General features: G+C 44.7%; 3 protein-coding genes across 8 annotated transcripts in view; 1 reads left to right on the forward strand and 2 right to left on the reverse strand.

Annotated features, from left to right (window-relative positions):
* LOC118409520 (protein 4.1-like) overlaps window positions 1–2,782 on the forward strand; it is a gene marked incomplete in the record, with an annotated part of 43,846 nt that extends 41,064 nt beyond the window's left edge. The window contains 2 exon segments of the mRNA XM_035810593.1: window positions 264–381; window positions 1,559–2,782. Coding sequence (XP_035666486.1) covers window positions 264–381; window positions 1,559–1,566 — 126 coding nt within the window.
* Window positions 2,783–3,740: 958 nt separating this feature from the next.
* Window positions 3,741–5,697, reverse strand: LOC118409521. The gene is made up of 2 exons (XM_035810594.1): window positions 4,494–5,697; window positions 3,741–4,279 (listed from the first exon to the last, which is right to left on the reverse strand). Exons 1-2 carry the CDS (start codon window positions 4,621–4,623, stop codon window positions 3,783–3,785), a joined length of 627 nt encoding a protein of 208 aa, XP_035666487.1. The 5' UTR covers window positions 4,624–5,697; the 3' UTR covers window positions 3,741–3,782.
* A 3,627-nt stretch (window positions 5,698–9,324) lies between these two features.
* LOC118409522 (placenta-specific gene 8 protein-like) lies at window positions 9,325–13,449 on the reverse strand. 6 transcript variants are annotated; one of them, XM_035810596.1, is made up of 5 exons: window positions 13,238–13,449; window positions 11,368–11,547; window positions 10,497–10,605; window positions 10,116–10,258; window positions 9,325–9,672 (listed from the first exon to the last, which is right to left on the reverse strand). In XM_035810596.1, exons 2-5 carry the CDS (start codon window positions 11,536–11,538, stop codon window positions 9,544–9,546), a joined length of 552 nt encoding a protein of 183 aa, XP_035666489.1. In that variant the 5' UTR covers window positions 11,539–11,547; window positions 13,238–13,449; the 3' UTR covers window positions 9,325–9,543. The 6 variants fall into 6 exon arrangements, with proteins under 6 accessions (XP_035666489.1, XP_035666491.1, XP_035666490.1 ...); XM_035810598.1 differs by having other exon boundaries at window positions 11,368–11,523; window positions 13,238–13,448; XM_035810597.1 differs by having other exon boundaries at window positions 11,368–11,526; window positions 13,238–13,443.
* Window positions 13,450–14,864: the final 1,415 nt, after the last annotated feature.

Consider the following 14,864-nt stretch of genomic DNA (forward strand, 5'->3'; position numbering starts at 1 on the left):
CAGCCTGTGCTGTGAGTAATCATTGCAAGAATGCCTGATAGCTCGGTCCCTTACAGAGAGGTAAAAACTATTGCATCTGAGCAAGTTGAGCAACAAACTAGGTACCCCTTTTTTTATTTTTATTTTTTATTCTAACAATGGCAGGAGTGTTTTAGGTAGCTACCCCCTCCAACGTCCCGTAGCACTAGCTCTATGGTGTTGATCATTCTTGCTCTCTACAAACCCATCAACGCTTCCTGTCTCTGACTTTTCTACCGCCTCAGGCTCTTGCTGACCTGATTAAGGAAGCTGCAGACCAAAACCCTGACATGACGGTCACTAAGGTGGTGGTGCACAAGGAAGAGGGGGAGCAGCAGGTCACGACTAACGGGACGGGGGAAGGTCAGATTCTCACGTCTGAAAGATAGAGTTGTTCAGGAGGGTCCTAGGACTAGCTGAACACACTGTCCCAACCCCCTCTCGGGCCTTGAAACTTCTGCTTCCGTGGTGTCTTGTCTGCAGCAAAGCTTCCAAGAAAGCACATACATGTAACACTGAACACTATGTAAACCATTGTCTTGATGCACACAAATACTGATGGCTGTAGTTTTTAAAAAAAAGGGGAACATAAGGTTTCATTACGTTTGCGATGCCCATATTCGACGTTGTTACAGATTTTCAAACTTCATAGTACATTGTATTAACTTATCGTGCGCTTACTCATTTGGATTCAATGGCCAGATCAGGAAGGTAATAATAGGTAAGTCACCCACACCATAGTAATACTGAGAGAAACCTAGTTACTGATTTCACACATTGGTTGCTTGCTGCTGCAGAACTATTGGAAGCTGGTTTCAAGGCCTATTCTTTATTCTGGGGAAGGGGAGGAAAGGTCGGGAAATGTTTGCTTCTCTGGAGACTGTGGGTCTCTGTCGGGTCTGACTTTCCCTTCAAAACCTTCATTTTCATGGCTCTCAAACTAGGTTGCTGTTGCAGATGATGTCATGCTTTCAAAGTGTTGTTTTCTGTAGCATTATGGAAGTGGGATAAGTGTGAATGTGTGTGTCTGAATGCATTGCATGACCCACTACCGTCCTATGATTTCTGCCACCGTCAATTTATGCCTTAATTTTGCATGCGTTTTTTTTTTTTAAATGTTTGTGGCTGGTGCATGTTGTAAAAGCACGTCCTCATCATGCTGAATACACAGAACTGGAAGTGGGGATTGACTAAATTGTGAGAACTTGGTTATCCAAAGGGACGTAGACAACAGTTAATATGCAGTATCCTGGAGTTCATTATAGCCAGGATCATTTCATTTCATTTCATTTCATTTCTAAAGCTTTTACTTCAAACTGCAACTGCTGCATCTCAACCGAAGAATTATATCAAACATGCCCTCTTGGATGATCAAGTTTCCAATAATAGGTCTTCTACTGTGTTACAGGTCAGCCTGTTGAAGATTATGCTGGCAGCTGGTACCAAAAAGACCACATTACAAAGAGGGTTTTTACACCTCCTTGACAGAAGTATTGCTTTCAGTATGTTTCACTTAATGTTTTTCTTGTTTCCCGTACAGACGACTGACGATGCCCAACAGTAGACAGTCAGCATGAAGACAGCACTAGCGTGTGGGAGGGAACCAGAGAAACATGTGTACACTGAGTTCTGAAGAAACTGAATGTTTTCACTGTTAAGAATTTTCTGATGATGACTATTTCACAAAAGAGCAAAACAGAAAAAATCACTTTTGTCTGGCTATGTAGTTCCTGTGCAGAATTCTGCCCATGTTCTTGTGACAATGTAATTTTAAACTCATTGTGTGTTAGAGTAGAGAAATTGTAGAAACTATGTCAGGAGAGAAAGAGAGAGAGAGGTTGAATGTATTTGGAGTTGATTTTTTTGCTGCCGCTTTGAAGGCTTGGCAGGCAGATACTTGTATTGTGTAGAGAATTTTCAAGTTAGGACTAGAGTTAGAATGATTAAGCTGGAAGGACAGAGCATTGCTAACCATACCTGCTGAATACCTGCAGATCTTTACATTGCTATTAATGGAGTCTGAATGATATACTAGAGATGCCGACATTACTTAAAGAAATTGTTGGCATAGAGTGTAATGTCTGGTCAGGTCTGGCGGTGGTAAGCATAATTACATCAGAAGACTGCGTGTAGGGTTTATTTTTGATATGCACGCATTGTTGTGTTTGTTTGTGATTTTCCCTATTCAATCATGTCCATCATCATGTGTGGCACTTTTGCTTCCTTGTAAATTTGTCTTTAGTAATTTTGCCAGACCCCATCTGTTGCTGAGCAGTGTATACTAGACCCTAACTCCTGCTTGTAACTGATGTATCATTTTGTATAAAGGGGTTGGGAGCATCGTAGTGGTGAAAGACAGTAGCACTGAGACTCGTAGAATTACCCAGCTTGCACTTTCTTAGTACAACTAGGACTGCACAAATGACAGCATCTGTGCTATCCTACTCAAAGAGGATGGAATTAAGAATGGATTTGTTGCAGAATAGCCAGACTAACTTTCAGTTTTATAGATGATGCTGACATGGCCTTGTGTTTGATTTAGATTGTGTACAAGAGTACGATTTATGGCTTTTGAGTTGATGTTGTCACTGCTTTTTACCGATTCTGAAAAACCACTGTGTTCTTTTATGGAGTAGGCCTTTCAAAGGCTAGACTGTTGTGGTACCGTTTTAACAATTCCACATTTTAATGCAAGCGTGATGGGTGATATGCTACGTACTCTAGCAGAACTTGACTGAATAAATAATTTCTCATCAGTACAAATATGTTTGTGTGGCACATTCTGTCTGAACTCATTTTAGACTAATGAAACTCAACTTCTGATAGAAGATATGAGCTCAGGGTTAGCTAGCATATGTCGCAATATCAGAACCAAAGATATTACTATTATGTACATGTATAGGGCACTTATAGTGACAGCTAACATGTATATGGCACCATGGGCAGCAAAGAGATTGACATGCTGGGACAGATTAACATGGACTAGGTACAGCTAGTACATGAGGCACTATCAGCACCAAGGACAGCTGAAATGTATGGGGTAGCTAACATGCATGTGGCGGTATCAGTCTGTTCAAAGGAACGGGAATATGCATGTGGCACTATCAGCACCAGTGAAAGCTAACACGTTGGTGAAACTTCCAGGGACAGCTAACATGTATGTGGTATGATCAGCACCAGGGACAGCTAACAGGTATAAGGCACCTCAGCACCATGGACAGCTGACACTCGAGGCACTATCAGATTCAATAAACGCTAATATGCATGTGGCACTGACAGTACCAGAGACAGCTAACAAACGAGGCATTACATGTATTAGCTCCGAAGACAACTAACGTTGCAGTATCAGGGACAGCAAGCTAACATGAATGTTGCACTATCAGCACCAGGGACAGCCAGCATGTATGAGGCAGTATCAGCACCAGGGATAGCTAACATGTATGTGGCACTAGATGTAACAAGGATAGCAACCAGGTACTGTATGGCAGTACTACTAGGATGGTAGATATGTATGTATGTTGCATTAGTAGGGACAGCTAATACGCATGAGGCACCATCATTACTAGGAACAGCAAACGTGTCAGGGGCAGCTAACATGTGTATATGACGCTATCAGGGACACCCGACGTCTATCTTCTAGTAGTAACTCTGATCATTGTGGTCCTTTCAGATGTGGGTTCGTAAATTTCCAGAAAGTTACAAAAATTATTACCGGGTAAACCTTTGTGTGATAACGAATTCTTTATTACTGTTGGTAAGCCGTGCTAGTCTGGCAAACCACGTTTAAACTTCTTCAGCCGACGGGCTACTAGCTTCAGCATCTTTCTGGTGTGTCTGTCCAAATGCTGCTGGTAAGAGGTCCGGATGCGACCGCTGCCATCGGTGAAGTATGTTGGGCTTGCGCTGTTCCGGCAGCCGCACAGATCGACCTTCGGCATGCAGGGGTCCCTGGCTATGGCGTTAACCAGGACCCTTTCTCCTGCGACCACATTATGATAGATGGGGGCTGTTTTAGACAGGCGGGGGTCACAGTATGTGGCACGTTTGGGGCACTTCGCTGACTCCGGTGGCTTTCTTCTCTTAGCCTGTGGCGAGGAACTGTCTGCAACTTCATCGACATCCCTCTTTGATGCTTTTCCGTTTTTCCTCTTAGCAACGATCGCTTCAGTAGCTAACCGCAGTTTGGCGTTCAGTTTCCTGGCTATGACCACACGCTGCTCCTCTGTCAGCTTGAGCCGAGGGCGTGTCGGTGTTGTGGTCGCTGAGAAGACAGAGAAGGACCTTTTGTCCTCTAAGCCTAGTCGACTAAGCCGCTTAGCCATATTTAACGTTATAATGTCTACTAACAGTTTGTAAGAAGCATAAAGTCACACATTGGTTCAAATCAGGGGAAAGGCGTGGGTATATTTGTTATCTTAAGTTGGTTTCGGCCCAACGTAACTTTATGTTCAACCTTGAGAGTCACTTGTACTTACCCTGAGTCGCCTGGTCCTCCTCCACCTCTTCTGGTATCGGAAAAAGCTCGAAGATGCCAGGCCGGTCGTTAAGCGCCCGTAACGTGTTCCTTTGATCATCGCCCTGGCCTATTTCCCTCGACATCGCCATGTCTCCGGAACCACGAAGGTTGGTAAGGTTTGAAGAGAAGTGCTATGGCAACAAGATCACTTTCGAACACTTTTGTTATTCGAATACTCACGCAAACGGACGTTCGAGTCATCAAACGACTCCGTTCTAGAACGTCCTCCAAACGTTGCTACGGTGATGGTCTGTTGTTATACATAAAGTTTTGTTTGCGCTGTGATCTGACGTCCATTTGGAGACCAGCACTCCTGTCAGTGGCTTTTTAGCAGTTCACAGACTTTGTCTGAACCAGACTCTTTCGCCCTAGTTGGTCAACTGATCACTGAAATCATTTATAATGGAATTATACCGAGAACAAGTGTCTGAAATATGTAAATGGATGACTAAGGCACTGACCTTGACGGACGCCTGCAGCAAACGACGGCTAGGTCCCTCTGCCGCAAACTACCGAGTCCCGGACTCCCTGTCCCTGTGTGTGGAGAGCCCACTTACCAGAAACGCGCCAGGTGCCAAGAGGAAGCCGGAATCGGTGCCACCTCCCCCGGACATCAGGAGATTAACATCATCTAACAGCAGACCCCTAACATCTACTTTGGTCATCAGTGATGGTCTTTTGATAACCAGGGATACACCTAACGACGGAGATGGAAGGTCGGCTTTGAAAAGGTTGGCAGCGAAAGCGTTTCCCCGCACGGACAGTTCCACGAATGTAGAAGTCAGCTGTTGTGAAGAGAGTGACGATGATGACACCGACGACCAGTGGGTGCGAGTCGCGAAACGGCACTGCACAGATGAACAGTACGACGCCGACGACGAGTCATACTAATCGTTATTTAAATTTAGTTATTCTCTAGATGAATTTTTTTAACATCTTTGTTTCGCTCCCTTTGGGATTACAGACTGTCACGAAGACGTATGTTACCAGCTCTACAAAAAGTCCCAGTTTAAACCATGACTCGTAAGCGCTGTTCATTGTGATCGACAACCTGTCCCAATGTTGTGTTTGAGCCTCATCTTGCCCAGTGAATAAGCTGTTGGAAAGTGTTGAATGTTGTACAACAAACCACCACAAATGGAATGGATATCACAACTGTTTTTGGTACAAACCAGTGTCGTCATTACGGTTGATACGTGTGTCTCAGAGTCTGCTGAACCCCCGGTGGATCTCGCTCGACTGTCTTTTGTCCCTTTCACTCGGATTTCTTCCTGATTTGAGACCGTCTGTCGTCAACAATGGCGGGGAGGGGGCCATTCCTGTACTCTGCGAGTTTCTTTCACCGTCTCCGGCATTCAGCTCCTCCTGTGGGTCCTGAACTCAAGTCACAACTGCGCCAGCTGGGCTTGTTACGGCTACGCTGTCGGCCTAGAGGAACACGAGCTGGTAGGAACTTTGCTCGTTCGATTTCTACTGTTGTTGGATATAGGCCTACATTTCCCGGTTTAGACTCGACATTCATATGCAAATCAGATGGGCAAAAATGTGGAAATCAACAACCGCTATGGAATCGTCGGAATGCTGTCACCAGTAACCTGATTGTAGTACCAGTTCAGCAAAACAAGAAATCTAAGCAGCATGCTGCCCTACCAACTTTCCTTCTGTGCAACGCCCGTTCCCTGGTCCCCAAAGTCGACGAGCTGGCTGTTGTAGCGAACCAGACTGGGGCAGCAATTCTGGCCATCACAGAGACATGGTTACGCGAGGACATACCGGACAGCATTGTGGACCTAAGTGAGTACACCCTGCACAGAAGAGATCGTGGGAACGGCGTCGGTGGCGGTGTATGTGCTTATGTCAACTCATCGATACCTCACAGTAGACTCGTTGATTTAGAAGACGACTCTGTCGAATGTCTCTGGTTACGCTTACGACCTCACCGTCTACCCAGGGGCGTAAACAGTATAGTAGCCGGTGTAGTCTATAATCCACCTCCGGGTTCGCTCAGACACAAAGCAGATAAGGATGTGATCGCGTACCTCAACGCATCAATCCAGTCAGCGGAGACGAAGTACCCCATGTCCGGAGTTGTACTACTTGGTGACACCAACCAGCTCAAGTATAAGCCATTGTGTATGCGGACTGGGCTGAAACAGGTTGTCTCGCGTCCAACCCGAGGTGAAAATCAGCTGGACTCGATTTTCACCAATCTGTCTAAACACTACAGTAGTAAACCTTTACATCTCCCTCCATTGGGAAGTTCTGATCACCAGGTACTAGTGTTACCGGGCACGCCATGGGTAAAGGAGCCTGTCTTCGTGCACCGCCGGAGAAAATGTACTCCCGAAACAGTGCGTTCGCTAGGTCTGGCACTGAACCTCGCTGATTTCTCCCCAGTGGAAAACACTCCGCATGCAGAACAGAAAGTACACCAGTTCTATTCAATTCTGCGCCCACTACTCGACAGCTTGTTACCCTTTAAGAGGGGGAAAGTCACCTCCAGGGACAAGGAGTGGATTACCCCCCGTATTAAAGGACTGATAAGAGAGAGGCAGAAAGCCTTTATGTCAGGAGACACTACCAACTACCAACGTCTACGTAACAAGATACAACACTACATGAAGACAGCTAAAAGATCTTTCTACGAGAAAGAAGTAGACCATCTAAAACACGGTGACACACGCAAGTGGTTCAGTCTTGTGAAGTCCTTGATGGGAGCTCCGAAGAAGAGAGAAGGCAGTTTGCCGACCCCTGGAATAGACTGTGATTCACTGAGTGAACACTTCTCGTCCGTTTGGTCGAATGTTACCCGTGACATACCGAGCACTGCAGACGTCTCGGACCAGCTTTCCACTGGATCATTGCCAGAGCTCAGTATAGGACAGGTTAAACTCCAACTCAGAAAGCTCAACCCACGCAAAGCTACCGGAGACGACCACATTCCGACATGGATTCTGACTACTTTCCACGAGGAACTTGCTCCTGTGCTATGTAACATCTACAACTCCTGTCTGCAACAGGGCATATTCCCTGAACAATGGAAGTCGGAGTTGGTCGTTCCAGTACCGAAGACATCTAAACCCAAGGGGCCTGAAGAATACAGAAGGATCTCCCTTACCAGCTGTCTGGGTAAAGTACTGGAATCGTTTGTCCGTGTGCTGTTACAGAGAGACACTGACCACCTGATCCATGGCTCCCAACATGGCTTCAGGCCGGGGAGATCAACGGTGTCGGCCCTCAACCACATTACGCAAACCTGGCACGACGCGCTCAACAGTAAGCCGAAAATGGATGTACATGTGTCATTCATCGATTTCAGCCGGGCGTTTGATACAATTGACCACGGCAGTCTTCTGCATAGCTTGGCAAAGATGGGGGTGAGACGGGACCTGTGGTGTTGCTTGCGCAGTTACCTGAGTGACCGTGTACAGCGTGTCAGGTGGGGTTCGTGTATCTCCTCGCCACGCCCAGTACTCGCCGGAACCCCTCAGGGTGGGATCATCTCGCCATCTCTGTTTGTCCTGGCCATGAACAGTCTTGACAAAGGCATCCCGATCAGTGTAGCCCCAGTTAAGTACGCTGATGACTTGACAAACACAGAACTTCTCATGGGATCGCTACCAGGCCAAATGCAACTTGCCATCAATGAAGTTGACTCTTGGGCGAAGTCCTACAGTATGGCAGCTAATGTGAAAAAGACCAAAGACATGGTGGTCAGCTGTCGTAAGGAGGCAGTGAACCCCCCTCCACTTACTTTGAACGGGGAGAACGTAGAGCGTGTGCGGAGGTTCAAACTCCTTGGAGTGATAGTCAGCGACGACTTGTCCTGGGGCCCTCACATTGAGTACATGTTGTCGAAAGTCAGCCCCAGGATTCACTACCTGCGACTGTCCAAACGAGCCGGGCTACCAGCAGACGTACTTCTCCAGATCTACAAGACATTCATCCGCCCAGTACTGGAATACGGCTCACCGGTGTGGGGAGGTCTACCCCGCGGTCTGGCTGAAGAGCTGGAGAAAGTCCAGAGGTCCTGTTGCAGGATCATCGGTATACCCTACGAACAGCTACCTACCTTGGAGTCCCGGAGACGGGATGCGACTGTACGTGAACTGAGAAGGGTGGTGGCTGACGCCACTCACCCTTGCCAGGAGTTCCTGCAGCCGGCTACAGAGTGTCAGTACCAGCTACGACGGGCTCCCCGTTTTAAGCTGCCACTGAGCCGGTCCAACAGACATTCGCAATCGTTTATCCCCAGGGCCCTTGCTCTGTTGAATGACAATTAACGCCACTATCACATCCGTATGACGTGTACCGAACTCATTGTTACAAATATTGTATAGTAAACGTCTGTAATTTGTGATTTTAAGCAAAATTATAAGTCAATGTAAAGTATGCCTTTAAAATTGTAATAACTTTTTAAACAATGTTTAATAACGAAGCTTGTAAACACCAACACAATTCAGGCTAAATTGCCTGCAAAGTGGTGATTTTAATAAAGTTCAAAGTGTTTTATTTTCCCAATCGGAGAATCGAAGCCACATAAAGGCTTAAGATGAAGGCTGCAAAGGAGTGATTAATATCAGGAAAGATACATTTGAAGCAATGATTTCGGCATGTACATGCATCGGAAAAATACAGAACACTAACATTAACCTTCATTGCATATGTCGTCTGGATAGAAAATAAACTACGTTAATGTCACGTAACGTACTTGTGACCAAGGCATTGGTGGTAAATGAAGACTAAAGAATGATAAATCGAAACGCCCTACATTGGGTTTTTGTTTTAAAAAAAAAATGTCTGCCTCCTACTCGGCAAGCCTACAATCTAACTTCACAGTCACCTTATTGGTCAGCGATTACACTTTCTTTTAACAATCGTTTTAAGACTTTCAACAGATATAATCTTCTTTATCATCTCTTTTGAAGCAATTACCTCTTGTGTAAACTTTTATATGTTTTGCATGCAGCATTATTCTAAAGTACATGCCAGCGTCAGGGTTCGGTTGTTCACATGGGAGCGTTCATGGCAGCGCGGTGGACGTTGATGGAGTTGACAAAGTCGACTTCCCGCGACATCTGACAAGCCGCACACATCGGGCAGCAACAGGTGGTCCAGATGTCATTATTAATGTCACCCTTGCGGAGAAATACAGAAATGCAGAATTACAATTATGGTCGACGTCTCACTGCAACTGAACGTAACGAATGGATGCGGAAATATCACAAAAATCTGAAGAATGTCTGAGTACAAAAGATTTGTGGCACCTTATTGGAAAAATAAGACGTCTTCAATTGTGTATGGTGAACGCCCCGCACACTACCGCGGTGAAATACAACAGCTATTTCCTTAGTCTTGGGTTTTCAATTGCTTTTGATATGGTAAAATTTGGGTTGCCATTAGTGTTACCTGTCACTATACAAAAAGTGCAGGGATAGGAGTGCAAAAAAGCTGGTCCCTCTTCGTAGAAGAATGAGGGATCGCAGACTAAAGCAGTCATGATAACATGTAACGTTAGCTGTTTTTGTTTATTTTCTAAATTTAACAGGAGACTTATTCTGGATTGTGCGACGTTTCTTACAGTGATGTTGTTCTGGATCCTGATCTTGGTCCTCATGGCCACCATGGCGGTGTGAGCGTAGCAGACGGGCAGGCAGCACGACTCGCCCATCTTGTCCGCCAAGTGGCACAGGAAACAACTGAAGCAAAAGGTACCTGCCAGGCCTGTCAAGGAGATTGGAAGCAATGAAGAACAAGTTACATTATACTCTGTGCAGATGGGCATACGGGTACGGCAACTCCTCAGAATTGGCACAGGGATCGCACATGCTAAGAAATGCCTTTCAAAAGACCATTTGCAGAGTGACAATAATCGTTTCTGCCGGTATTAGTACATGTAATAAGTATTGCTTGTGGGTATGACATATCTATACGTACCAAGAAAAATGTCAACTGTACTTACAGCTTCCCATGTCATCACAACAAGCGCAGAGCCCAGAGGACCACTGTCGAGGGCTGACTACAGTCACCATGGGCTGCTGGACAATCACCACATTTGTAGAAGCCGCGGGCTGGGGTGTGAAAAACGAACCAATGGCTAGCCCTTTTTTTCTAGCTAACAACCGATGCAGCAAGCAAAGGCCAGAAGTACTTCCTGGCACGCCAAGCACATTGATAATGGAGCCTTTCTAAAACACTGTTTGCTATCTAAGAGTTCGTTAGACGTCTTCTTAATACCCATGGCACATTTGGCGAAAATCGACCGGACGACGATTCTGCGGCAATCGCCAGAGTCTCGCTTATAATTATAACATTATTGCACAACAATTGTACAGGGTACAAAGTATCGCTTATATGTGACAGGGACGGTTTTCAGGTGAGAAATACGCACAGCCCTCTGTCGATCTTAAATATTGCCGATTTTCCATCGATACGCCCGAAGATCGTGGATAATGTGACAGGGGTATTATGGAGCCTTTCTAAAACACTGTTTGCTGTCTACGAGGTCGTTAGACGTCTCCTTTATGGAGCCTTGCTGAAACACTGTTTGCTGTCTACGAGGTCGTTAGACGTCTCCTTTATATTGAAAAGCCTAGAGTACAGCCTCAGCACACTTACAGCACGTAGACAAATATGTGCACATGTACAAACGACACGGGAAAAAATCCTGCAAGGTACAGAGCCAGATCTATACGGAGTGGTAAAAGTTGATGGGTCTACTTGGGTTAACACACAGAAACAGGTCCACAATACCTCAGATTGCCGTCTTATTTCCTAAACTATTTATCTAATTGATATATTTCCACACCCGGCAGTGAATATGTGGGGCTTACCTGTTGCATGGGGAGGTGCCCTGGCTGCATGGTGATAGGTGCCTGTTGTGGAGGGGGTGGCGAGTACTGGGGAGGGTGGTCCGGCAGGACGATGGGGTCGAATTTCACCTCCTCTTGCATCGCCATGACTTCTGCTGCGTCCGGTTTCCGTTCTTTCTTCTTAGAAAACATTCAAATTCACTTTTGGGTGGTTATTGGAGCCCTCGGTTTGTTCAATATCGCAGTCGTGCAACAAACTAGACTTTCAATCGTGTTGACAGACATGTCATACAATGTCAATGCTCGCAGCTGTGAATTCTACAGAATATTTTAAGACGAAAGACCCTCATTAGTGACATACTGACTATGGACAGGTGATGATGAACGTGACAAGTAGTGGAACATGTCGCCTCTCTGTCTCGTGGGGCACGGTAGTTTGCATATGATTTAAAGCATCACATTGCCCTTAGTTTCACTGACATGGCCATCCCGTTATTATCATTATTATATTACATCAGGGATGATGCGCCTTTGAGGCGAAACTGGAAAATGATATTGATAACGTTACAGACTATAGAAAAGATGACGAAAGTTATTGACAAGATGCATACAAATAAGATCAAAACAATTGCTACCTGTGAGAGACACGGTAAGAATGCCCCGCTGAATGTTTTTTGCCTGCTTTGTTATGCATGGTTTCGGTTGTCGTAGCCGGCTCACTAGGAAAATCCATCGTGGTATCACTACGCAGTGACGCGCCCACATAAAACGCCACAAACCAAGGAGGTTAAAAATTTCCTTGCACAAACTAAATAGATTTTGTGATAGATGAGGGGAAGAGACCCATCTGCCTCTCGGTTGATCTAATATGGTGAGATGGCAGGAAAAAGATGTATGAATTTTCACTGATTTTAAGCACTATCTCACCACCGAACTATTTGTCTCTCCACATGTCATAGAAAAATGCAATCTCACTCTTCGGTTTTGCGCCAAGGCTTCTCATGTTTCATTGTTATGGTGATGTTAAAAGGTTTCCAATTTAGGCCTTGGTGTGACACACTAACGATGGCGTTATAAGTATTACGCGACTTGAAATAATTGGCACATACAACGTGCCGACTAGTACTTCTTTCTTATTTTACCTTTTCACCCTGCAGCTTTCTTTCCTTTGCTGTGTTGCGGTGTGTGCGCCATGTTGATAAAATGATATCCTTCCCGGATTTGTTAATTTAATGTTGCATGGCAATTGTTTTGCTTCGGTTTGATCATGTGCACGTGAGAGACTAAAAGTCTTTAACATTGTGAGAGGATTTATGATCATTTTTATTTTACAAGCTGGTGTGTTTGTATATGCAAGAAGACAATGGTCTGCAGACAGACATCAGAGACTGAGGCTGACTTGGAGTCACGCTATCGTGTCCCACGACGATTCAGATTTGAGACATAGAACTAAATTTTAGCAACCACCTGTCCGTGGACGGATTGTTAATAGCTGATGCCTAGTTCACCGGTTCAAGTTTTAAACGTTAATGCTACCTATCATAACAGAACAATGGCAGTGGCACACAAACGTTGCTAGCTATTCACTGCACTTCTTACTCGATCGTGACCGTCAAGTTCACCGTGTCTGGTACACATTTAACGTTCCTACATGTAACATTAAAACAGGAACCCCGTCATTTTACCCATAATCTAATTTCTTAGCATGTGTGCACTGCACCTAGATGTTTGAGCAGTCTTTTCGCACCTCTTCTACGCCGAAGAAACCCGTTCCCCAGCCCTTTACACATTCGACTGGGTCGCCATATTAGTTTCTTCTTGTCAAGGGAATGGCAACTACAGTGTAACAATCATACCCTGCCCTCAGTCTCGAGCCCGTCGAATGACTTACCTGTAACTGTCTACCAATGACAGCGATTCAATGCCCTTCCTCTCTTTCTCGTGCTCAGAAAATCTCGGCTCGGCGTTGGTAGAAGAATGTTACCCGAGTTTTCTACGTTACACAACAACACACACGCTCCAAAGAAAGGTTAACAAAGCCGACAGACCGTGAAGAACGCTGCTGGGGTTATGGCCAGCGGTGTTCAGTTTCGGTCAGGTGTGCCAACAACAATGTAGATGTTTTTCAGGCATTGGCTGTATTCATTTCGGGCATAGCTCCCTTGTATAAGCTATAAGCCATTGTGCTGTTACTTGGGAGTCTAGTTCAGATTGATTTAACGGTTTGTAAGATAATTTCGAAGTAAAATAATTTCATATTCTTGTTGAATTCTTTACATTCTATTTCATTTCAGATGATTAACGTCCAAGTAGCGATTTTCTCATGTCAATTAAGCTCTTGCGATTTTGAGCTAGTACATAGGTCACATTCTCCATAGGAACACGGCATCACACCAGAGCACAATACAATACATCAAAATAAAAGCACTGTATTAAAACCCTAGTTGGGTCGATGGTGATAACGCTTATGTATACGATTTATCTTTATGTCTCAGGCGGTGACTGAAAAGCCTCCGTGGCCTTCAATGTAATCCAATGGTAACATGAAGTCGATCACCACTGTTGATGCTGTATCGTCGTTCACATATGTGTGGAGGAGCACTTTTTCAATACTTTTAGATATATATTTGACTACATACAGGTGGGCAGCGACACTCAACCTTTCCTGTAAGGCCACAGCAAGTTAATCTCATGGATGGCATCTTCGTCGGGAGGGTCCGAAAAGTACCAAAAGTACATGCCGAGAAAGTACCAAAATGGAAAAAAAATATGTTGTGATGTAGCAATGAATGTACTTGTAGAAGTGACACTGGTGAGGTAGCCATAACTTGTAGTCATAGAAATAAAACTAGTTGGACAGTTGTAAAAGTGGCACCACTATGGAAGTCATCCCATTCTACCACACTTGTGTCACTTTCACAACACTAGTTCACTTCTTGAATATACAGGAATGAATGACTTGTTGGCTGTGTTACCATGTTTTGTCACTTCAAGTCTTGTTACAACGATTATGGTGTCTATTTTTAAAATTAAGCCATCATGTTTTTTTTGTCCATCATGTTTTTTTAATCCCTGTCTCATTATTTTTTTGCAGTCTGCAGATTATGTTATCCATATAAGAAGCAGACTATTCAAAAGAGTGCCCGAAATCACATCAAGCTTTACATTGTTTAAAATAAAGATACTCTTCCAACGAATCAACCTATCAAAGAAATTTTCAACTGTTTTCAAAGAAGTCAAGCCCCGCAATAGTAACGTAGGTTTAGAATCGTGTTCGAAATATTCTATATGTACATCCAATCATTTAATCTTTGCATGTTAGAATTTAGATTATCTACCTGTTTTCTACTTTTAGATACATCTTTGATAGCCTCCATAGCAGGCTCTCTATGGCCTTTTTTGGCACTTTTGCTTTTGTACTGGGTCGCTGATTGCTGGCCTCTCTGATAGCCGGCCATTTTAGAAATTCTAAAATGGCCGGCTTTGACTACATACACATACATGTTTTTTCCCCTCGC

This window comes from Branchiostoma floridae, chromosome 2, assembly GCF_000003815.2.
Source record: "Branchiostoma floridae strain S238N-H82 chromosome 2, Bfl_VNyyK, whole genome shotgun sequence".
In the NCBI taxonomy this organism is placed as follows: domain Eukaryota; kingdom Metazoa; phylum Chordata; class Leptocardii; order Amphioxiformes; family Branchiostomatidae; genus Branchiostoma; species Branchiostoma floridae.